General features: G+C 43.5%; 1 protein-coding gene across 1 annotated transcript in view; it reads right to left on the bottom strand.

Moving 5' to 3' along the window:
* The window catches only part of LOC106586196 (sodium channel protein type 2 subunit alpha), a 56,286-nt gene that overhangs the window by 4,750 nt on the left and 25,785 nt on the right, over nt 1-25,751 (bottom strand). Inside the window, exons 15-22 of the mRNA XM_014173188.3 lie at nt 25,494-25,667; nt 25,006-25,362; nt 24,423-24,902; nt 20,449-20,581; nt 20,095-20,249; nt 19,623-19,796; nt 16,393-16,515; nt 8-277 (exon numbers count right to left, since the gene is read on the bottom strand). Of these exons, the coding sequence (XP_014028663.1) occupies nt 8-277; nt 16,393-16,515; nt 19,623-19,796; nt 20,095-20,249; nt 20,449-20,581; nt 24,423-24,902; nt 25,006-25,362; nt 25,494-25,667 (1,866 nt within the window). The remainder of the gene's footprint in view (nt 1-7; nt 278-16,392; nt 16,516-19,622; nt 19,797-20,094; nt 20,250-20,448; nt 20,582-24,422; nt 24,903-25,005; nt 25,363-25,493; nt 25,668-25,751) is intronic.

The raw sequence follows: 25,751 nt of genomic DNA, 5'->3' as shown, positions 1-25,751 counted from the left end.
CGCTCACCACTTGTAACAGTGCCAGATAGCCTGCTCCCACGTTATCAAAGTTGATCTTGACATTCTTCCAGTGGGTACCTGTCAAAGCCAAACATTCTGTCTTGTTAGCCACGTCTCTGACTTCGAAGCGATCACTCGTGGTCATGTTGATACAATGGTAGTATTTCCCTGCAAACAGGTTGACACCCATGATGCTGAAGATGAGCCAGAAGATGAGGCAGACCAGCAGCACATTGAAGATGGAGGGGATGGCTCCAAGCAGAGCGTTTATGACCACCTGCAAGGATTCACACAGACAGTCTCAGATATAGAACCATAGACAATATTACATTGGATAATGATCATTTTCAGCACTGACAATATATACAAATGTGGGATCTTAATCACTCTGTTGCAGGATAACTTTGCATTGAGTATTTAAGGGTTAAAATGGCTTCTGAAGTTTGTATTTCCACTTTGAAATTTCAGACCTGATTTTCCCTTACGAAAAAATGTATCCATCCCTACAAAAATGTCCATTCATTATAGTCAGAATAATAATTCCCATTTCATGTTGATGCATGCTTATTTTACTGCCGTAGAAAACTGGTTCAAATTAAGATCCTACATCTGTACTGTAGGCTACATGTTGACTTTGATTGGTGATGGTGAAAATAGGAAAACACAAGAGTAAAGTGTTTAAATGCCAGTGTAAAGCTCAACACAAGTATCACTAACTTCGCACAGCTTATTAACGACCATGACAACAACAAGGAAAAAAGGAAAGGAAAGGACAAGGGGGGAAATTTATTTGTAAAGGAGAGACTGTGATGCTATGTTTACTTGTTATAGTGAATTACAATTAGGCTACAGTGTGAAAAAACGAAACAGAAAAAACCTTTTAGAGGCAGGATGAAGTCACATAATTTGTTAACTGTAAATGAAAAGCACAAACACAAAAATAAAGAAATTGTTCATGTTAAAGGCAGTACCCAGCAGCAAGCAACATTCAAACACAGTACAGTTTCAAAGTGCATAAATAGAGAGCCAGTGTAGCAATGAGAAGTCAGTCATGCAGATGGGATAATTCAGTGACAACCATGTGAGGAGAGACTGTCGTCATAGCACTGGCATTTGATCGATAAGAACTACATTGATTATACCAGCCCACATATGACATCCAAAAACCCTGGCTAAAGTATGTTGCTGTGAGAGTACTGTACAAGTTTATGATGGTTAAGTGCAGTAGCCTCCAAGACTTAAGATTGTTTTCATGTATTAATTAACTGAAGTCCAGTTAATGCCATTTCCACATGTCTTATTGATTCGTTTCCAGTAACGCTGACATCCTCTGATGAGTGCATGTGACCTGCCGGTGGGACTGATGGAAACTCTTGTGTTATAACATCCTGAAAACACATGTAGGTGGAAAAGGAGGAATAGAAGAGGAAAGGTATCTCTAAATATACACTGAACAAAAATATAAATGCAACATGTAAAGTGTTGGTCCCATGTTTCATGAGCTGAAATAAAAGATCCCAGAAATGCTTCTTCACCTGCTGGATTGTCTGAGAACAGCCACCCGGACAGCTGATAAACTTGTGGGTTTGCACAACTGAAGAATTTCTGCACAAACTGTCAGAAACCGTCTCAGGGAAGCTCATCTGCTTGTTCGTCGTCCTCACCAGGGTCTTGACCTGACTGCAATTCGACATCGTAACCGACTTCAGTGGGCAGATGCTCACCTTCGATGGCCACTGGCACATTGGAGAAGTGTACTCTTCACAAATGGCAGACAGCGTTTATGGTGTTATGCGGGCAAGCAATTTGCTGATATGGTGAACAGAGTCCCTCTTGGTGGCGGTGGGGTTATGGTATGGCATAAGCAACAGACAATAAACACAATTGCATTTGATGGATGGCAATTTGAATGCACAAAGATACCTTGACAAGGTCCTGAGGCCCATTGTCATGCCATTTATTTGCCTCCATCACCTCATGTTTCAGTATGATAATGCACAGCCCCATGTCGCAAGGATCTATACACAATTCCTGGAAGCTAAAATTGTCCCAGTTCTTCCATGGCCTGCATATTCACCAGACATGCCACCCATTGAGGATGTTTGGGATGCTCTGGATCGACGTGTACAATGGTGTGTTTCAGTTCCCGCCAATATCCAGCAACTTTGCACAGCCATTAAAGAGGAGTGGGAGAACATTCCACACACCACAATCAACAGCCTGATCAATAGTATGCGAAGGAGATGTGTCGCGCTGCGAGAGCCAGATACTGACTGGTTTTCCCGATCCAAGTCCCTACCTTTAAAAAAAAGTTATCTGTGACCAACAGATGCATATCTGTATTTCCAGTCATGTGAAATCCATAGATTAGAGCCGCATAAATGTATTTCAATAGACTAATTTCCTTATATAAACTGTAACTCGGTAAAATCTTTGACATTTTTCCATGTTGTGTTTATATTTTTGTTCAGCTATTGTCACGTCCTGACCATAGAGAGCTTGTATTTTTCTATGGTAGAATAGGTCAGGGCGTGACTGGGGGGTTTTGTCTAGTTTATATATTTTCTGCGTTGTGTTCTAGGTACTTTTTTTCTAGGTTGGGGTTTTTGTATGATTCCCAATTAGAGGCAACCGGTCATCATTGTCTCTAATTGGGGATCATAATTAAGTTGTTGTTTTTCCCACTAGTGTTTGTGGGAGATTATTTTGAGTTAGTGTATGTTGCACCTCTGTCACGGTTTGTTGTTTCTTTGTTTATAGTTTATTGTATGTCTTGCATAGTTTCACAGATAAATAAATATGTGGAACGATACACATGCTGCGCCTTGGTCTCGTTCATACGAAATCCGTGACAGCTGTTGGGTTGCTCTGGGCCTTAGTTTGTCTACAGAGCTCTGTATCCTTGCAGGGAGCTGATGTCACGTTGATAAGAGGCTGTCATTAGAGCCATGTAGAGTACTTAGAGAATTGTGCCAATGCGGGCCAATGCTACAAAAAGTCAATTCTGACAAAAGCTGTATCCCATGTAGCCAAAACTTGTTAGTTACCCATTAATGTGTCGTGGGGAATATTTAAACAATGCTATGTAACTGAATGTCTATAATTAGAAAACAAATCTAAATTCTAAAAGTTGGCGCAACTCTCTAAATATGTGGCTCTGGCTGTGATGATATGCACTATGAGGCAACAGCACTGTAAAAATAATCTAGTTGTTTCAACTGTTTCAAAAGTAGCTGGTTTTAGTCTTTCTTTTGTTCACTAAACTTTTTGGTAAAATGTTAAGTTGGCCCAAACTTAGCTCCAACATGAGAAAACGTGTTTGATCAATTTGTCTCATATGTTCATTCAACCAGAAATCATTATTTTACCACAAAAAAAGGCTGTGGAACTAGTCACACACACACACACACACACACACACACACACACACACACACACACACACACACACACACACACACACACACACACACACACACACACACAACTTGGCCAGATCTTCAGACAGCACAGTGTCTGTCATCACCAACCTGGGAGTGAAATTTGACCCTGCGCTCTCCTTCAATGCAAACATTAGCCACGTCTGTAAAACATAATTCTTTCGAACATCTCCCACCTAAGAACCTCTCTCACCACTTCTGAAGCAGAAAAGCTTATCCATGCATTAGTTTTCTCCAGAATTGATTATGGGAATGCAGTACTTGGGGGCCTGCCTGCAAACTCGATGAATAAATTACAACTCATTCAAAACAGTGCTGGAGAAATTATGACACTCCATACTTGCTGACCTCCATTGGCTACCTGTCCCTCAAATAATTGACTTTAAAATTCTCCTCCTGGTCTACAAAGCCCTAAATGGCATCGGACCTGCCTACCTGTCAGATCTATTCTCCCCCTATGAACCTCCATGCACCCTACGTTCAAGCCACGCTAAACTGCTTCATGCACCCAGGACCCGGATAGGAACAATGGAGAACCATGCCTTTTTCTCCCACACACCATGCCTTTGGAACTCCCTTTCTGAAAATCTCAGGGCTGTTCAGACTGTTGAGGCTTTTAAAGTTGGCCTCAAGGCTAATCTGGCCTACCCTTCCTCCTAGACTTTGATTGTTGCTTTTATGATATGGTTATATACAGTACCAGTCAAAAGTTTGGACACACCTACTCTTTCAAGAGTTTTTCTTTACTTTTACTATTCTTTACATTGTAGAATAATAGTGAACACATCAACACTATGAAATAACCCATATGGAATCATGTAGTAACCAAAAAAGTCTTAAACAAATCAAAATATATTTTATAGTCTTCAAAGTAGCCACCCTTGGCCTTGATGACAGCTTTGCACACTCTTGGCATTCTCTCAACCAGCTTCATGAGGAATGCTTTTCCAACAGTCTTGAAGGAGTTCCCACATATGCTGAGCACTTGTTGGCTGCTTTTCCTTCATTCTGAGATCCAACTCATCCCAAACCATCTTAATTGGGTTGAGGTCAGGTGATTGTGGAGGCCAGGTCATCTGATGCAGCAATCAATCACTCTCCTTGGTCAAATAGCCCTTACACAGCCTGGAGGTGTCATGTTGAAAAACAAATGACAGTCCGATCTAAGCACAAACCAGATGGGATGGCGTATCGCTGCAGAATGCTGTGGTAGCCATGCTGGTTAAGTGTGCCTTAGATTCTAAATAAATCACTGACAGTGTCACCTGCAAAGCACCACCACACCATCACACCTTCTCCTCCATGCTTCACGGTGGGTACCACACATGTGGAGATCATCCATTCACCTACTCTGCATCTCACAAAGACACAGCGGTTGGAACCAAAAATCTCAAATTTGGACTCAGTCTAATGTTCATTGCTTGTGTTTATTGGCTCAAACAAGTCTCTTCTTCTTATTGGTGTCCTTTACTGTAGTAGTGGTTTCTTTGCAGCAATTTGACCATGAAGGCCTGATTCATGCAGCCTCCTCTGAACAGTTGATGTTGAAATGTGTCTGTTACTTGAACTCTGTGAAGCATTTATTTGGGCTGCAATCTGAGGTGCAGTTAATTCTAACAAACTAATCCTCATCATCATAGGTAACTCTGGCGGTCCTCATGAGAGCCAGTTTCATCATAGCGCTTGATGCTTTTTGCGACTGCACTTTGCGACTGCACAGCCTCCAGTATTTATGCTGCAGTAGTTTATGTGTCGGGGGGCTAGGGTCAGTCTGTTACATCTGGAGTATTTCTCTTGTCTTATCCGGTGTCCTGTGTGAATTTAAATATGCTCTCTCTAATTCTCTCTTTCTCTCTTTCTGTCTTTCTCTCGGAGGACCTGAGCCCTAGGACCATGCCTCAGGACTACCTGGTATGATGACTCCTTGCTGTCCCCAGTCCACCTGGCCGTGCTGCTGCTCCAGTTTCAACTGTTCTGCCTGCGGCTATGGAACCCTGACCTGTTCACCGGACGTGCTTGTTGCACCCTCGACAACTACTATGATTATTATTATTTGACCATGCTGGTCATTTATGAACATTTTAACATTTTAACATCTTTACCATGTTCTGTTATAATATCCACCCTGCACAGCCAGAAGAGGACTGGCCACCCCTCATAGCCTGGTTCCTCTCTAGGTTTCTTCCTAGGTTTTTGGCCTTTCTAGGGAGTTTTTCCTAGGGAGTTTTTCCTAGCCACCGTGCTTCTTTCACATGCTTCGCTTGCTGTTTGGGGTTTTAGGCTGGGTTTCTGTACAGCACTTTGAGATATCAGCTGATGTACGAAGGGCTATATAAAAATAAATTTGATTTGATTTTGATTTGATTTGAAGAAACTTTCAAAGTTCTTGAAATTTTCCAGATTGACTGACCTTCATGTCTTCAAGCAATGATGGACTATCATTTCGCTTTGCTTATTTGAGCTGTTCTTGCCATAATATGGACTTGGTCTTTTACCAAATAGAGCTATCTTCTATATTAACTTTTAACAAGGCACACCTGTTAATTGAAATGCATTCCAGGTGACTATAGGGAATGCAAAGCTGTCATCAAGGCAAAGGGAGGCTACTTTGAAGAAACTCAAATATATTTGTTTAACACTTTTTTGGTTACTACCTGTTTCCATATGTGTTATTTCATAGTTTTGATGTCTGCTATTATTCTACAATGTAGAAAATAGTCAAAATAAAGATAAACCCTAGAATTAGCAGGTGTGTCCAAACTTTTGACTGGTACTGTATAATTGCTTGTTTATTTTTTACTATTTTCTTTTTTAATTTTTATTTTAGGGACTTTGAGATAATTCTTGTAAACTCAGAAAAAATAAATGTCTTCTTTTTTATATTTTATATATTTTACCAGGTAAGTTGACTGAGAACACGTTCTCATTTACAGCAACGACCTGAGGAATAGTTACAGGGGAGAGGAGGGGGATGAATGAGCCAATTGCAAGCTGGGGATGATTAGGTGACCATGATGGTATGAGGGACAGATTGGGAATTTAGCCAGGACACCGGGGTTAACACCCCTACTCTTACAATAAGTGCCATGGGATCTTTAGTGACCTCAGAGAGTCAGGACACCCGTTTAACATCCCATCCAAAAGACAACTCCCTACACAGGGCTGTGTACCAAATCACTGCTCCAGGGTATTGGGATATTCTTTAGACCAGAAGAAGTATTGCCTCCTACTGGCCCTGCAACACCACTTCCAGCAGCATCTGGTCTCCCTTCCAGGGACTGACCAGGAACAACCCTGCTTAGCTTCAGAACCAAACCAGCAGTGGGATGCAGGGTGGTATGCTGTCACCTGCATTTATTTTCAGAAAACTTAACATATGTAAATATTTATATGAATATAACAAGATTCAACAACTGAGACATAAACTGAACAAGTTCCACAGACATGTGACTAACAGAAATTGAATAATGTGTCTCTGAACAAAGGGGGGGTCAAAATCAAAAGTCAGTATCTGGTGTGACCACCAGCTGCATTAAGTACTGCAGTGCATCTCCTCCTCATGGACTGCACCAGATTTGCCAGGTCTTGCTGTGAGATGTTACCCCACTCTTCCACCAAGGCACCTGCAAGACATTTCTGGGGGAATGGCCCTAGCCCTCACCCTCCGATCCAACAGGTCCCAGATGTGCTCAATGGGATTGATATCCGGGCTCTTCACTGGCCATGGCAGAACACTGACATTCCTGTCTTGTAGAAAATCCCGCACAGCACGAGCAGTAAGGCTGGTGGCATTGTCATGCTGGAGGGTCATGTCTGGATGAGCCTGCAGGAAGGGTACCACATGAGGGAGGAGGATGTCTTCCCTGTAACGCACAGCGTTGAGATTGCCTGCAATGACAAGCTCAGTCCTATGATGCTGTGACACACTGCCACAGGCCATGATGGACCTTCCACCTCCAAATCGATCGCGCTCCAGAGTACAGGCCTTGGTGTAACGCTCATTGTGAAGAGCACTTTTTGCCAGTCCTGTCTGGTCCAGCGATGGTGGGTTTGTGCCCATAGGCGATGTTGTTGCCGGTGATGTCTGGTGAGGACCTGCCTTACAACAGGCCTACAAGCCCTCAGTCCAGACTCTCTCAGCCTATTGCGGACAGCCTGAGCACTGATGGTGGGATTGTGCGTTCCTGGTGTAACTCGGGCAGTTGTTGTTGCAATCCTGCACCTATCCCGCAGGTGTGATGTTCGGATGTACCGATCCTGTACAGGTGTTGTTACACGTGGTCTGCCACTGCGAGGACAATCAGCTGTCCGTCCTGTCTCCCTGTAGCACTGTCTTAGGCGTCTCTCAGTACGGAAATTGCTATTTATTTCCCTGGCCACATTTCCATGCAGTCCTAATGCCTCCTGGCAGCATGCCTAAGGCACGTTCACGCAGATGAGCAGGGACCCTGGGCATCTTTCTTTTGGTGTTTTTCATAGTCAGTAGAAAGGCCTCTTTAGTGTCCTAAGTTTTCATAACTGTGATCTTAATTACCTACCGTCTGTAAACTGTTAGTGTCTTAATGACCGTTCCACAGGTGCATGTTCATTAATTGTTTATGGTTCATTGAACAAGCATGGGAAACAGTGTTTAAACCCTTTACAATGAAGATCTGTGAAGTTATTTGGATTTTTACAAATTATCTTTGATAGACAGGGTCCTTAAAAAGGGACGTTTCTTTTTTCGCTGAGTTTATAATGAAAAGCGCTTCAAAATGTTTCTTATTATTACAAACAATGTTTCCAAATTACATACTTGACATGCATTATTACATTGCGCATTTATACAGTAATTAGTATTCAACATGTCCTCACCTTGGATTTTAACACACAACCTTTTGAGTCACAGCATGCCAATCTTCCTGCAATTCTGTATTGTTACTCTTTGCACTTCAAAGTAAATCTCAGCTCTGTTAAAAGTACACTCAAGAAAAACTATTATATTTATAATAGTGATTAAGGAGTAACAATAAAACAGAGTAATATGCTCCACCAACATTGGACAAACATATGGAAAAAACTCAAATTGCTTAAATAAGTAAATCAAATCAATGATGATGAGAATAGTCCGATGAACTGCTAATTGACAACGTCGTGGTGGCGTAGCAGGATAATTGCAAGGTCATCAACCAAGACGTTGGGAGTTCAAATCCCTGGTGTTAAGTAATAATCATTGTGTAAATGAACATGTGCAATGAAAGTTGAATGTTTGACTATGTTTTTATCACGCTGGAGCGACGTTTGGGCCAACTAAAACTGTTAAGTTCAGGTAACACTTTGACTGAAAAGTTAACTAAACCATTTTTTATTTATTTGGAACTAGTTACTTGATAATATTTAGTTGAAAAAAAAACTAGATTTGTGGGTGATTTTTTTACAGTGAGGGCTCTGGGGCCTCATTTTATAAACATTGAGTACGCACAAAATATGCCCCAAAACATGTGTGCACCAGTTTTCACTCAAAAGTTGGAATTTATTTAAACTGAACTTGAGATGAGAATGTGCTTATCCTCCCGCTAACTTTAAACCATGTGTACGCATTGCAAGAAGGCAAAAGTAGCCTAGTAGTAGCCTTGTGCAGGAATATATGATGATACTCTTATTCATAACAAAAACAAATGGTAGCTAAATATAATAACAAGAGGCAATCATCTGCTGTTATTAAGAAGAGCAAAAATCTATTTATTTTATCTTTCTAAAATAATTTGAAATAGGCATCTATTTCCTATTATTTATTTTGTTTCAATGATCATTGCAGAATAAATTCCTCACCTTTTCTGACTGCGATGGTTTCATATTCGCAAAATGGCCGATAGGCCTACAACAAGTTAGGATAGGCTACCGTTCGTCCCATCTCTCATTTAATTGGACCCACTTCACAATAGTAAATAAATAAGCTATTTCAAGTATTTTGCACTATTTGAGCCGATCTGAAACACAGTTTAACGGTAGAACAGATGGTTCACCTTTTCCATTGACATTTGTAGACAACTACATCTGAATACTGTAATGTCAAAATTCTCGAATAGACAATATTTTATTTATAAACATAATACATAATACATGTATTATATCCATTGCAGAATAAATTCCTCACCTTTCCAGCCATGATGACTTCATATTCCCAAAGTAGCCACTCAACAAATTATCATTGTGCCTATTAGATAGACTACTATAATTTCAAGTTTTTGCATCTGAAAGGGACAGCGGTTTATTACATAGAGTAGAATTTAACAGGTGAAAAGACAGTTGATCTTTTGCATTGTAGTGTGTAGCTACCAATGTAAGTAGGCCTACTGTAGTTTTCATTTTTTTCAGAGTAAACAATGTTTCAGAATTCGCCGGCAGTGCAGCATAGCCTATTTAGGTTTGGGAAAAAGTAAATGCCAAACATAATTGAATTCAAACTATCTGTTTGCAAGTCCACAACAAAGTGCAATGTTTTTGTTTTTCAGACAAGTATCACGCCCTGATCTGTTTCACCTGTCCTTGTGATTGTCTCCACCCCCTCCAGGTGTCGCTTATTTTCCCCAGTGTATTTATCCCTGTGTTTCCTGTCTCTCTGTGCCAGTTCGTCTTGTATGTTTCCAAGTCAACCAGCAGTTTTCCCGTTCTCCTGCTTTTTGCATTCTCCTTTTTCTAGTCCTCCCGGCTTTGACCCTTGCCTGTTTCTGGACTTTGTACCCACCTGCCTGACCATTCTGCCTACCTTGACCACGAGCCTGTCTGCCACTCTGTACCTCCTGGACTCTGATCTGGTTTTGACCGTTTTGCCTGTCCACGACCATTCTCTTGCCTACCCCTTTGGATTAATAAACATTGTAAGACTCCAACCATCTGCCTCCTGGGTCTGCATTTGGGTCTCACCTTGTGCCTTGATAACAAGTTTAGATACAAAGGCGCCTGAGGAGATAGCTGCCGTTTTACGGTCTCCTAACCAATTGTGCTATTGTGTGTGTTTTTTCTGAGTTATTTGTAACTTATTTTGTACATAATGTTTCTGCCACTGTCTCTTATGACCGAAAAGAGCATCTAGATATCAGGACAGCGATTACTCACCTCGTACTGGAAGGAAACATTTTCTTTAACAAGTCGGACGCGAAGAATTTACTTCAGACACCAGACAAGGCCCTCATCCCCGTCATTCACAGGAGAAAGAGACAGAGATATTGGGGACATAGGTCGGGGTGCCTTGTAAGGATCCGACAGCGAGTGTGTAATCTGCCTTTACCATCAGTCCAATTAGCCAACATACCATCATTGGATAACAAAATAGATGATCTATGAACATGTATATCCTGCCACTGGGACATTAAAAACTGTAATGTCTTATGTTTTACCGAGTCGTGGTTGAACGACGACGTGAATAACATACAGCTGATGGGTTTTACGCTGCATCAGCAAGATAGAACAGCTGCCTCAGGTAAGACAAGGGGTGACGGTCTGTGTATATTTGTAAACAACAGCTGGTGCACGAAATCTAATAGTAAGGAAGTATCGAGGTGTTACTCACCTGAGGTAGAGTATCTCATGATAAGCTGTAGACCACACTATTTAGCAAGGGAGTTTTAATCTATATTCTTCGTAGCTGTCTATTTACCACCACAAACCGATGCTTGCACTAAGACCGCACTCAATGAGCTGTATACGGCGATAAGCAAACAGGAAAATGCTCATCCAGAGGCAGCACTCCTAGTGGCCGGGGACATTAATGCAGGGAAACTTAAAGGGAAAAAACTCTAGACCACCTTTACTCCACACACAGAGATGCGTACAAAGCTCTCCCTCGCCCTCCATTTGGCAAATCTGACCATAATTATATCCTCCTGATTTCTGCTTACAAGCAAAAACTAAAGAAGGAAGCACCAGTGACTCGGTCAATAAAGAAGTGGTCAGATGACGCAGATGCTAAGCTACAGGACTGTTTTGCTAGCACAGACTAGAATATGTTCCGGGATTCTTCCGATGGCATTGAGGAGTACACCACATCAGTCACTGGCTTCATCAATAAGTGCATCGATGACGTCGTCCCCACAGTGACTGTACGTGCATACCCCAACCAGAAGCCATGGATTTCAGGCAACATCCGTACAGAGCTAAAGGGTAGAGCTGCTGCTTTCAAAGAGTGGGACTCTAACCCAGAAGCGTATAAGAAATCCCACTATGCCCTTCGACGAACCATCAAAAAGGTAAAGCATCAATACAGGACAAAGATTGAATCGTACTACACTGGCTCCGACCCTCGTCGGATGTGGAAGGGCTTGAAAACTATTACAGACTACAAAGGTAAGCACAGCCGACGAGCTGCCCAGTGACACGAGCCTACCAGACAAGCAAAATTACTTCTATGCTTGCTTCGAGGCAAGCAACACTGAAGCATGCATGAGAGCATCAGCTGTTTCGGACGACTGTGTGATCACGGTCTCCATAGCCGATGTGAGTAAGACCTTTAAACAGGTCAACATTTACAAGGCCACAGGGCCAGATGGATTAACAGGACGTGTAGTCCGAGCATGCGCTGACCAACTGGCAAGTGTCTTCACTGACATTTTCAACCTGTCCCTGACTGAGTCTGTAATACCAACATGTTTCAAGCAGACCCTGTGCCCAAGAACACTAAGGTAACCCGCCTAAATGACTACCGACCCGTAGCACTCACGTCTGTAGCCATGAAGTGCTTTGAAAGAATGGTCATGTCTCACATCAACACCATTATCCCAGAAACCCTAAACCCACTCCAATTTGCATACTGCCCCAACAGATCCACAGATGACCCAATCTCTATTGCACTCCACACTGCCCTTTCCCACCTGGACAAAAGGAACACCTATGTGAGAATGCTTGTCATTGACTAAAGCTAAGCGTTCAACACCATAGTGCCCTCAAAGCTCATCACTAAGCTAAGGACCCTGGGACTAAACACCTCCCTCTGCAACTGCATCCTGGACTTCCTGAAGGGCCACCCCCAGGTGGTAAGGGTAGATAACAACGCATCCGCTATGCTGATCCTCAACACGGGGGCAACCCTCAGGGGTGCGTGCTCAGTCCCCTCCTGTACTCCCTGTTCACTCATGACTGCATGGAAAGGCACGACTCAACACCATCATTAAGTTTGCCGATGACACAACAGTGGTAGGCCTGATCACCGACAATGATGAAACAGCCTATAGGGAGGAGGTCAGAGACTTGGCCGTGCGATGCCAGGACAACAACCTCTCCCTCAACGTGATCAAGACAAAGGAGATGATTGTGGACTACAGGAAAAGGAGGACCGAGCACGCCCCCATTCTCATCGTCTGGGCTGTAGTGGAGCCGGTTGAGAGTTTCAAGTTCTTTGGTGTCCACATCACCAAAGAACTATCATGGTCCAAACACACCAAGACAGTCGCGAAGAGAGCACGACAAAGCCAATTCCCCCTCAGGAGGCTGAAAAGATTTGGCATGGGTCCTCAGATCCTGAATAAGTTCTACAGCTGCACCATCGAGAGCATCCTGACTGGTTGCATCACTGCCTGGTATGGCAACTGCTCGGCCTCCGACCTCAAGGCACTACAGAGGGTAGAGCGTACGGCCCAGTACATCACTGGGGCCAAGCTTCCTGAAATCCAGGACCTCTATAGGCGGTGTCGGAGGAAGGCCCTAAAAATTGAGAAAGACTCCAGCCACCCTAGTCATAGACTGTTCTCTCTGCTTCCGCATGGAAAGCAGTACCAGAGTGCCAAGTCTAGGTCCATGTCACGTCCTGGCCAGTATAAGGGTTAATTGGTATTGTAGTTTGGTCAGGATGTGGCAGAGGGTATTCGTTTTATGTGGTTCGGGGTGGTGTGTTTGTTGAAGGGGCATTTGATTTAAGTATTCCGGGGTTTTTGGGCACTGTTTGGTTTTCATGTATTCTATGGTTAGTCTAGTGTGTCTGTTTCTATGTTTGGTTAATTGGGGTTGGGACTCTCAGTTGAAGGCAGGTGTTGTCTATTTGCCTTTGATTGAGAGTCCCATATATTAGGGTGTGTTTGTGTTTGTCATTTGTGGGAGATTGTTCCGTGTTTAGTGTGTGTCAACATTACAGGACTGTCAGTTTATCGTTCGTTCTCTTTTGTTATTTTTGTGTTCATTTTGGAGTTAATAAATGTTCAAAATGAACAACCGCATGCCTGCTGCGTTTTGGTCCTCCTTCACCGACGATACCTGTGACAGAAACTCCCACCATTCCAGGACCAAGCAGCAGAGGAAGGAGCAGAGGAATTTCGAATTGGACAAACGAGAGAGATGGACTTGGGAGGAGATCTTGGAGGGAAAAGGCTCCTACACTTGGGAGGAGATCCAAGCAGGTAAAGATCGCCTTCCATGGGGACAGGTGGTAAGCGAGAGAGAGGAAAGGAGTAAGGCTGGTATGGACCGGGAACGTTTCCGAGGGACAAGACTGGCGTTGAAGCACGAGAGGCACCCCCAATAAATCTTTTTGGGGGGGCACACGGGTAGTTTGGCTAGGCATAGGAAGAGCCGGAAGCCAGCTACCCGTGGTTATATGGAGGAGCGTATGAGGTGGAGAGTGCCATGTTTCGCTGAGGAGCGCACTATCTCACCCATACGCACGCACAGTCCGGTGCGCGTTATTCCAGCCCCTCGCAGGTGCCGTGCTAGAGCGGGCATCCAGCCTGGTAGGAGGATGCCTGCGCAGCGCATCTGGTCGCCGGTACGCCTCCGAGGACCAGGCTACCCAACTCCCACTCTACGCACGGCTACCATCAGGCCCCTGCACAGCCCAGTCTGCCCTGTACAAGCACCCCGCTCGTACAGGGCTACTAGTTCCATCCAGCCAAGACGGGTTGTGCAGGAGGTAAGATCAAGACCGACTGTGCGCCTCCATAGCCCTGGGTTTCCAGCTCCTGTCTCTCGTGCGGACCCGGAAGTGCGTCAACCCAGTCCGACTCGTCCTGTTCCCGCTCCCCGCACTAGCCTTCAAGTGCGTAAACCCAGCCACGCCAGTCAACAGTCGTCAGAGCTGCCCGCCAGTCAACAGTCGTCAGAACTGCCCGCCAGTCAACAGTCGTCAGAGCTGCCCGCCAGTCAACAGTCGTCAGAGCTGCCCGCCAGTCAACAGTCGTCAGAACTGCCGGAGTGGCCAGACTGCCCTGAACCGCCGGAGTGGCCAGACTGCCCTGAACCGCCGGAGTGGCCAGACTGCCCTGAACCGCCGGAGTGGCCAGACTGCCCTGAACTGCCGGAGTGGCCAGACTGCCCTGAACTGCCGGAGTGGCCAGACTGCCCTGAACTGCCGGAGTGGCCAGACTGCCCTGAACTGCCGGAGTGGCCAGACTGCCCTGAACGTCCCGAGCTGCCAGACTGCCCAGAATGTCCCGAGCTGCCAGACTGCCCAGACTGTCCCGAGCTGCCAGACTGCCCAGACTGTCCCGAGCTGCCAGACTGCCCAGACTGTCCCGAGCTGCCAGACCGCCCCGAGCTGCCAGACTGCCCCGACAGCCTGGAACGGCCAGAGCCGGAGCCACCTCCAGAGATAGGTGGGTTGGGGAGGGGGGGTGTAGCACAGTGCCGTCGTTGACTGCAGCCACCCTCCCTTCCCTCCCTTTAGTAGGGGGGAATTTTTATTTTTGGTGTTGCTTGGAGTTATTTTTGTTAAGGTGCTTCCGGGGTTAGCACCTTTAAGGGGGAGGGGGGGGTACTGTCACGTCCTGGCCAGTATAAGGGTTAATTGGTATTGTAGTTTGGTCAGGACGTGGCAGAGGGTATTCATTTTATGTGGTTCGGGGTGGTGTGTTTGTTGAAGGGGCATTTGATTTAAGTATTCCGGGGTTTTTGGGCACTGTTTGGTTTTCATGTATTCTATGGTTAGTCTAGTGTGTCTGTTTCTATGTTTGGGTAATTGGGGTTGGGACTCTCAGTTGAAGGCAGGTGTTGTCTATTTGCCTTTGATTGAGAGTCCCATATATTAGGGTGTGTTTGTGTTTGTCATTTGTGGGAGATTGTTCCGTGTTTAGTGTGTGTCAACATTACAGGACTGTCAGTTTATCGTTCGTTCTCTTTTGTTATTTTTGTGTTCATTTTGGAGTTAATAAATGTTCAAAATGAACAACCGCATGCCTGCTGCGTTTTGGTCCTCCTTCACCGACGATACCCGTGACAGTCCAAAAGGCTTCTCAACAGCTTCTACCCCCAAGCCATAAGACTCCTGAACAGCTAATCAAATGGCTACCCAGACTATTTCAATTGTCGTCGTCTCCCCTCTTTTACACTGCTGCTACTCTCTGTTTATTATCTATGCATAGTCACTTTAACTCTACCTACATGTACATATTACCTCGACTAACCTGTGCTCCCGCACATTGACTCTGTACCGTGCCCCCTGTATATAACCTCGCTACTGTTATTTTACTGCTGCTCTTTAATTATGTATTTGTTATTTATGTATTTTTAACACACATTTTTCTTAAAACTGCATTGTTGGTTAAGGTCTAGAATGTAAGCATTTCACTGTATGGTCTACACCGGTTGAATTCGCCGCACGTGACAAATAAAATTAGATTTGATTTGAGATACAGCAAAATATTCTGGAAACCCCTCCAAAAACATTTGATCAAGATTGCCATGCATTGCTATCTTGTTAGATACTGTCTTGGCCAAATTCCAATACTTCCAATGTATACATCAAATATATAAAAAAAAAAAGTCAACCATAAAAGATGAATTATGGGCATTTTTTCAGGCGGAGTTATACTTGTTCACACGTTCACAGTTTCACGACAGGTCTGATTTATAACAGGAAACTTGCGTATGTATGTTTCTAAATCTCAATATTTTTGTGTGAGTGCAGTCTTTTCAGAAATGGCGCACGCAGATATTTAGTGTTAAATTTACGCAACGGTTATAAATGAGGCCCCAGGTCTGGCGACTCTTACCCTCATGCCCTCGAAGCGGGACAGCGCTCTCAGGGGCCTCAGTGCTCGCAGTGTCCTCAGGGACTTGATGGCACTCAGCTCAGCGTAGCCCAGGGCGTTGGCCACAAGGCTGACCAAAGAGACCTGTAAACACAATGATGTCATCATGAGACACGTGACTAACTGATTGACACTCAGGGGAGGCAGAGCCTCTGTCTCAAAGATATAAACCAGGAAATGGGTCACTGTCTCGCCTTGACTACATTACAGTATCATTTCAACAATGAAACGATAATACAATGTCCTTGCATTTAAAAGCATATTTTGATATTGTATTGGACACTAAGAACTTTGCTTAAGCGGAAAAACCCCTTGGAGCACTCAAATAAACGGTCTATTTCTCAGTTCATAAAAGATTTTGAAGTGGTCCTAAAGCCAGAGTCGACTTCGGTTGAGGTGAAAAAGACACTATAATCTTTTCCCATACAGTACCAGTCAAAAGTTTGGACACTCATTCAAGGGTTTCTTTATTTTTACTATTTTCTACATTGTAGAATAATAGTGAAGACATCAAAACTATGAAATAACACATATAGAATCATGTAGTAACCAAAAAAAGTGTTAAACAAATCAAAATATATTTTATATTTGAGATTCTTCAAAGTAGCCACCGTTTGCCTTGATGACAGCTTTGCACACTCTTGGCATTCTCTCAACCAGCTTCATGAAGTAGTCACCTGGAATGCATTTCAATTAACAGTTGTGCCTTGTTAAAAGTTTGTGCAATATTTTTCCTTCTTAATGCATTTGAGCCAATCAGTGGTGTTGTGACAAGGTAGGGATGGTATACAGAAGATAGCCCTATTTGGTAAAAGTCCATATTATGTCATGAACAGCTCAAATAAGCAAAGAGAAATGACAGTCCATCATAACTTTGTCACGAACCGTCTCGTAGCCCTTAACAAAAAGGGAGACAACGCAGAGATCGAGGAATAACAAAAATATATTTATTAACTAAAGTAAACTATATTCAATTAACAACGGTGTGTGCAGTCAGTAATCAGTAGTGTAAGTGAGTGGTTGCGTGCATAAATGGTGATAATGAGGGGTGTTGAGAGGTGCCAAAACAAGCCACAAAATGCCACAACCAAAAATAACAGTGTGTCTGTGTGGAGAGAGTCTCCTCAATGTATGGGGGAAAGGTGTATTTATCCCCGGGATACACTGGGGCCCAAGTGTCCCATTTCGCTGACGACCCTCCCTTCTCCACCCATTGACATCCTATTAAGGAAAACAAGAGTAAAGAGAACGAATTTGGCAAGAGATTGGGAGGGTTGTCACAACTTGAAGACATGTAGGTCAGTCAATCCGGAAAATTTCAAGAACATTGAAAGTTCCTTCAAGTGCAGTCACAAAAACCATCAAGCGCTAGGATGAAACTGGCTCTCACGAGGACCGCCACAGGAAAGGAAGATCCAGCATTACCTCTGCAGAGGATAACTTCATTAGAGTTAACTGCACCTCAAATTGCAGCCCAAATAAACGCTTCACAGAGTTCAAGTAACAGACATATCTCAACATCAGCTGTTCAGAGGAGACTGCGTGAATCAGGCCTTCATGGTCGAATTGCTGCAAAAAAAACACTACTAAAGGTCACCAATAATAAGAAGAGACTTGCTTGGGCCAAGAAACATGAGCAATGGACATTAGACCGGTGGAAATCTGTCCTTTGGTCTCAGTCCAAATTTTTGATTTTTGGTTCCAACCGCCATGTCTTTGTGTGACGCAGAGTAGGTGAACGGATGATCTCCGCATGTGTGGTTCCCAGCATTTGTTTTACACTTTTTGGGGTACTACATGATTCCATGTGTTATTTCATAGTTTTGATGTCTTCTACAAAGTAGAAAATAGTAAAAATAAAGAAAAAACCTTGAATGAGTAGGTGTGTCAGGACTTTTGACTGGTACTGTATATATGCAATGCATTCGGAAGGTATTCAGACCCCTTGACTTTTTCCACATTTTGTTACGTTACAGCCTTATTCGAAAATGCATTCAATATTATTTTTCCTCATCAATCTACACACAATACCCCATAATGACAAAGCAAAAACAGGTTTTTAGACATGTTTGGAAATGTATTAAGAATAAAAGGTGAACAGGTTTTCATAAAGGATCTCTCTGTACTTTACCCCGTTCATTCCCTCGATCCTGATTAGTCTCCCAGTCCCTGCCGCTGAAAAACATTGCCACAGCATGATGCTGTCACCACCATGCTTCATCGTAGGGATGCTGCCAGGTTTCCTTCAGATGTGACGTTGGCATTCAGGCCGAAGAGTTCAATCTTGGTTTCATCAGACCAGAGAATCTTGTTTCTCATCATCTGAAAGTCTTTAGGTGCCTTTTGGCAAACTCCTAGCGGGCTGTCATGTGCCTTTTACTGAAGAGTGGCTTCCGTCTGGCCACTCTACCATAAAAGCCTGATTGGTGGAGTGCTGCAGAGATGGTTGTCCTTCTGGAAGTTTGTCCCATCTCCACAGAGGAACTCTGGAGCTCTGTCAGAGTGACTATCGGGTTGTTGGTCACCAGCCTGACCAAGGCCCTTCTCCCCCGATTGCTCAGTTTGGCCGGGCGGCCAGCGCTAGGAAGAGTCTTTGAGGTTCCAAACTTCTTCCATTTAAGAATGATGGAGGCCACTGTGTTCTTGGGGACCTTTAATGCGAAATACATTTTTGTTACCCTTCCCGAGATCTGTGCCTCGACACAATCCTGTCTCGGAGCTCTATGGACAATTCCTTCGACCTCATGGCTTGGATTTTGCTCTGACATGTACTGTCAACTGTGAGACCTTATATAGACAGATGTGTGCCTTTCGAAATCATGTCCAATCAATTGAATTTACCACAGGTGGAGTCCAATCAAGTTGTAGAAACATCTCAAGGATGATCAATGGAAACAGGATGCACCTGAGCTCAATTTCGAGTCTCATAGCAAAGGGTCTGAATACTTACGTAAATAAGGTATTTCTGTTTTACATTTTTCATATATTTGCAAACATTTCTAAAATCCTATTTCCGCTTTGTCATTAAGGGGTACTGTGAGTAGATTGATGAGGATTTTTTTTTGTACATTTTAGAATAAGGCTATAACGTAAAAAAATGTGGAAAAAGTCAAGCGGTACTAATACTTTCCGAATGCACTGTATATATCTTTTTTTTGCGCAAGTGAAGAGGTAGTTAAAAAAATACCTACGTCAACAATAAGAAAGTCCAACCAGCACCAGGCGTTGGTGAAGTATTTGGCGAATCCATAGGCCACCCATTTCAGCAACATCTCCAGGATGAAGATGTAGGTGAAGATTTTGTCCGCAAACTCCAACAATGTCTTAATGGTCTTCCTCTGTTCGATGTAGATGTCCTCAAATGCCTTGGTGTAAACACAAGCCAATCCGATTATCACTTCCTATAACCCACACTAATCTCATACACCAGAGCAGCTGCGGCTGCCTCATCAGATCTGTTACCAGTTAATTCTGTGTCAAGGGATCACAGAATGGTCAATTACATAGTACTAAGCGCTTTGAAAAGTAGAACAATCCTCGCAGCATTTCTACTCCATTGTTTCTCATAAGGGTACTACTGTAAGTCAGACAATGGAAGAGAATCTGCCTGCCCTCTCTCTCATAGCCTCAGATCCTTCCCCAAATCATTAATTCCCCACTCACCAGTGCTCCACTGCTGAGCAGGATCATGAAGATGATAAAGCTCTCAAACCAGTTGTGCTCCACTATCCTGAAGCAGGTCTTCCTCAATGTCCACCACATCTTCCACTTGCCCTCCTCAACGTTCACTTGGCAGCATTGGAATCTACGGACACAGCCTGAAAGCAGACAGCATAGCTATACAGATTATACTTCTGTTATAAAGATCAGCTCATTCCCAGAGAAATGCCCATGACGAATGTCTAACTATGTTCTGATCAGACCCATTCTGTTTCTGGGTTCCAGCTTGTTATGCCTGAAGCCATTCGCAAAAAAACAGTACCCACATGCTGAGACGTAGCCTACTGTATCTCTCACCATCAGTGAAGCATCCTTCAGCTTCCATAGACTCCTCAGGCTCCATGTCCACCGAGCCCTCTCTCTCTCCTGGGGCCCTGATGTCCACTGTACTGCCCTCTGATGAGCTCAGTGGACGGTCTTTAGCTAGCTGCTGCAAGGGGAGCGAAGCCACAGCAACATTAGCATAGCACACCTGTGACAGGGCCTGGGACGCTAGCATTTGCCCGGGAGCCTCATTACAATGGATCACCCAGTGATGCAAGGGTGCTTGCCATATGTAAGCTCACAGGGTCTTTCTTTAGAGTTGTATCATTTCATGCAGAATCAATCAAAAGTACCTACAGACTTAGGAGATGAGACACGTATAGTTTGGAAAGTCCAATTGTAGGTTAAGAGATGCTGGTATATGAGCACTGTAAGAAAATATATTTGTATCTCGATAAAGGCTGAAGGTAAAAATGATTTCACTTTAGTCATATGGCATGCATTCTCTAAAAGTGCGTGTTTGAACCAAGCTTGTGATCTTAATGATAGAACATGTGTGCTCCGGTATTTTCATGTCCAGGACTTTTTGACCCAAACAAACCAGTTTTATTCCCCCATTTACATTTCCCTCATTGACATGAAAACACATATGTCCAGTTGCTAATCAGTAGACAAGCCTCATTCATTTTAAAAAGAGGGTCGCCTGCATTAGCTTAACAGCAGATATAACAGTGTTGTGCACTTTAACCAAGACAGGCACTAAGGAGTCTGCATTCCAGGCTAGTGTCAGATTAGGACAGCCTAATCACTCAAACCTTCCCTGGAGACAGGGCATTAAACACCCAGGATGAGATAAGTTGACAGAGTAGTGTGATCTTACTGTGGAAATAATGTAGTTTATAGATCCTATATGGTTTTACAAAGGCCTTTGTGGTTTTTGGACCCATGTGGATCACACAATAAACCAGCAGCATACCACCCTGTATCCCCCCCCCCCCCCCCCCCCCCCCCAAAAAAAAAGATCCCAATGCTCCAGGGCAGTGATTGGGGACATTGCCCGGTGTAGGGTGCTGTCTTTCGGGATGGGACGTTACACGGGTGTCCTGACTCTGCATTCACTAAAAGATCCCATGGCACTTATCGGAAGTGTAGGGGTGTTAACCCCGTTGTCCTGGCTAAATGTCCAATCTGGACCTCAAACCATCATGGCCACCTAATCATCCCCAGCTTCCAATTGGCTGAATTATCCCCTCTCCTCTCCCCTGTAACTATTCTCCAGGTCATTGTTGTAAATGTATGTGGTCTCAGTCAACTTACCTGGTAAAATAAGGGTAAAAAAAATGCCTCCAATATTTGACAATAGAAAATAGTCCTTAGAAAATGTCCTAAATACAGTGTAATAACTAGAGGAAGGCTGCTTTTCGAAAGAGGTGTACTGGATTACAAAATATATCAACTTCACCATGCACCATCTAATACTCTTGACAATATTCAAACATGGGCCAATTGTATGAGGTATGTCAATAAAGCTTATTCACCGTCTTTCCTCAAGCACTTGGTGTCTTTCTACTGGGTGTGTCTTCCAACAGCCTTGAACTGAGAGCAGCCTTAATGCCTTTCTGGAGAGTGCAACAGCACTGAGCTGTCATGGGACCCAGCTAATGCAGAATGGGGAATGATGTGCATGCTACGATGATATATGCGCTGAATACTCCATTTGACTAAGCTACCGGAATCATAGAGATGTTTGACCTTCAATTTAGGTACTGTTGTAGGCACTACGATATCTTGTCATTACCACATACTGTATACTCTACTATCTGTTTTTAGTAGTAACTCAAGAAGTTGCACCTCTTTTGGACTTGAGCTTATTCAGCTACCTAAGTAAAATATAATTAGTCATTACCATATAAGTAGTATTTATACTCTGTATTCTTACTTGCACATCATTAATAACGGTATGCCTACTAACAACAATATTCATTTTGGAAACTCAGCTGATTGAAATAATGATGGTCCTCTTAAAAACAAGCATTTGTAATCATCTGCTTTCATCATTCCATTATGGATCATATTCGTCAAATGAAAATGCCATAATACATGTTTGGGCTGTGAACCATTCCTCCAATGAATTTTGATGTTCAAAATCCATTACTCTACAGCATATCAGCCAGATTTGTAAAGCTCCAGGTTCTCTCTGGCTGCTGAGCAATCCAGCCCCGAAAAACCAAACCAAAGGAACAAAACAAAATAATAACCATGGGCTGAACTATTGATGGAAACGGTGGTGTTGATCATTCATTTAAAAAAGTATTGCAAAGAAGCCTTATATCAAAAATGAAATAAAAAATTATCAGGGCTGGCAGCATCAGAACAGCTACTGAACGAATAGAAATGAAGTAGGGAGGAAAGTATGATCAAGCAGAAACAAACATAGATGAGCAATCCAATACAAAGGTTGTTCTTTTTTTGGTAAATGGAATAGGCAACCTCCATGGTTAGTGTTATGTACAATAAAGTGGTCTTACAAGTCTCCTCTCATTGAAAACCTTGAGAGCGTCTGTGAAACAGCTGCAATAACAAATGGGGTTAAGTGTGGTAAGTTACTGTACCACATGCTACCTTGTCTGGGAGCAAAGCATGTTAGTCACATATTAACCTCTCAGAAAATACACTTAGTGAAGAAAATACAGTCTCACCAAATTTACAAAAGTCATTATTGTTAAACGATAAATAGTAATTACAGCGCCATAACAACATGAACAGCAGAGTACAACAACATCAGCGAAATACAACCGTAACAGTGATATTTTATGATTGTCTGACTACAATGTTACCATAGATACTAATTCACAGTAGGCCCTCAGTTTATACCATATTCTGAGAGAGAAAGAGAGAGAGAGAGAGAGAGAGAGAGAGAGAGAGAGAGAGAGAGAGAGAGAGAGAGAGAGAGAGAGAGAGAGAGAGAGATGAATGGGCCTATCTACTACAATACAAGGCATTAAAGCACCCTAAAGAGGAGGAAGTAGCTGCAGAGCACTTAGACTTAAATGGCACATAATGTAATTTGAAGACTAGTATTTTCCTGTCTCTCTAGCTTATCCCCGTTAAAGGGTCACGGTACACAGGGACTCCAGAGGATCCATAATGTCACATGCTCATACTTTGCTTGCCATGCACCGTGGGTTAAGTGCACCAGCATGACCACTGCAATGGAAGATCCTACTTATCTTAAGCAACAAATGCATCCGCAGTGGACCACACCACAGCCAATATCTGGAATCGGTCTTCATCCGTCGCTCCTATTCTATTTGCCTCTCGCTCTATTTTGTCGGCCCATAAAATCAGAAGCCATAGATCGACGAGACATCGGGAGTCTTACTGAAACGTAGTAATCACTAATGGCCCAAGCTTAACATGAGATCTGCGAAATGACCCCCGACTTGCATATCTCTTATTGACGTCAACACGATCTAAAACTGTGATAAGGGAACTGGAGGGACTAAATGTTGTTGTTCCCTGGATAAAATATAATGACAGTATTTTCATCATTGTGCATCATTTTGGGGAACTCTCTGACATATGCAGCTGTTCTACGTCCATAACTTGCAACTGATTAATACCCCCAGTGAACAGCGAGTGAAAGGCCAGCAATTCCCTCTTTCTAAGCTCTAATGTGCCAAATACACAATATTACATGATAATATTTGAGCACCACCTGGCTCTGGCTGTCACCATTTTTAGACACTGCATCACTTGGAAAAAGTGCAATCATCTCTAATGAGTCATTGTAACGTAATTATGTTAGACAATGTGGACAAACAAGAGCAAACAAGCAGATATTTGTATAATATCACTGTCTTTTTTTAAGCTCATAAAGTCACTGTCTTTTTTTTCAAATCGTAAACCTAGATCAACAGTTGATTTCAAACTAGGTACATGAATCTCAGACTGTGTACTACTCCCACATAGAATCATGCCAGTCCAAATGAAGTGAACATGCTCACCTCTTTGCTTCCCTCTATGTCTGAGGAATAGCTGCTGAAGTCCTCAGTGTTGAGGTTTTCAAAGTCCGACTCCCCCACAGCGATGGGCACCGTGACGGTCAGACTGGGGTTGTGGATGAACTGCATGTAGTCAGTGTTGTCGTTGACTATGTATTTCCCTGCTGCATTGCTACCCACTCCCATGCCTACCCCACCGGTGGTGCCATTGTCATCCTTCACGTATTCAGGGTCTTTCATGATCTCCACAGTGGTGTGGTTGGAGTTGTAGTTGGTTCTGTGGAGGTCATCCAGGCTCCCCTTCTTTTTCCTCAGACAGATGCTGTGGAAGGAGCGGCACACCAAGGCCTTGACAAAGGCGATGCCCTGGTGGATGCGGCCTATGGCCACCGTCAGATTGTTCATCTCGCTGTCATCATCCGTGGCCGCCAGGTTATCAGCACTGAACGAGCTCAGCAGCAGGGCCAGGAACAGATTCAGGACCTGCCACACACACACACACATAATGTTTCAAAGTTACTGTAATTGATAAAAACATACAATGGATTAACAGTAATACAGATAGAGTATAGAGCTGTAAACCTACCACCAGGTTCCCGATGACCATGACCATCATGAAGACGATGAGACACATGCTCTGGCCAGCCACCTCCATACAGTCCCACATGGTCTCGATCCACTCCCCACACAGCACCCGGAACACAATCAGGAAGGAGTGGAAGAAGTCATGCATGTGCCAGCGGGGCAGTGTGCAGTCTGTAGAGATCTTACACACACAGTCTCTGTAGTTCTTCCCAAACAGCTGCATGCCCACCACCGCGAAGATGAAGACGATGATGGCCAGGACCAGGGTGAGGTTACCCAGAGCCCCCACTGAGTTACCAATGATCTTGATCAGCATGTTCAGTGTGGGCCAAGACTTTGCCAGTTTGAATACTCTCAGCTGCTTACAAAGACAAGAATAGGATTAATATTCATTGCTATTCCAATACGTTGACAGTTTACTTTTTACCAGTGATTATTGACTGAACCTGCAGCATACTGGATGCTGTGCTGTAGTGTCGATGCTCTTACCAATCGGAATGATCTGAGGACAGACATTCCAGACACGTTGGCCAAGCCAATCTCCATCAAGCTCAAACTGACAATGATACCATCAAATATATTCCAGCCTTCCTTAAAATAACAGTACGGATCCAAAGCAATAATCTTGAAACACATCTCAGCTGTGAAGATACCTGTAAACACCTGAGTAAAACAACACACAAAACAGTGATAACAGTAATTAACATGTCATGGCGATTCCAAAATGGCCGATTCAAAGTGATATGG

This window comes from Salmo salar, chromosome 25 (genome assembly GCF_965601325.2).
Source record: "Salmo salar chromosome 25, fSalSal1, whole genome shotgun sequence".
NCBI lineage: Eukaryota > Metazoa > Chordata > Actinopteri > Salmoniformes > Salmonidae > Salmo > Salmo salar.
The sequence above is the reverse complement of the archived record's forward strand: the minus strand, read 5'-3'. Positions and strand labels throughout refer to the sequence as shown.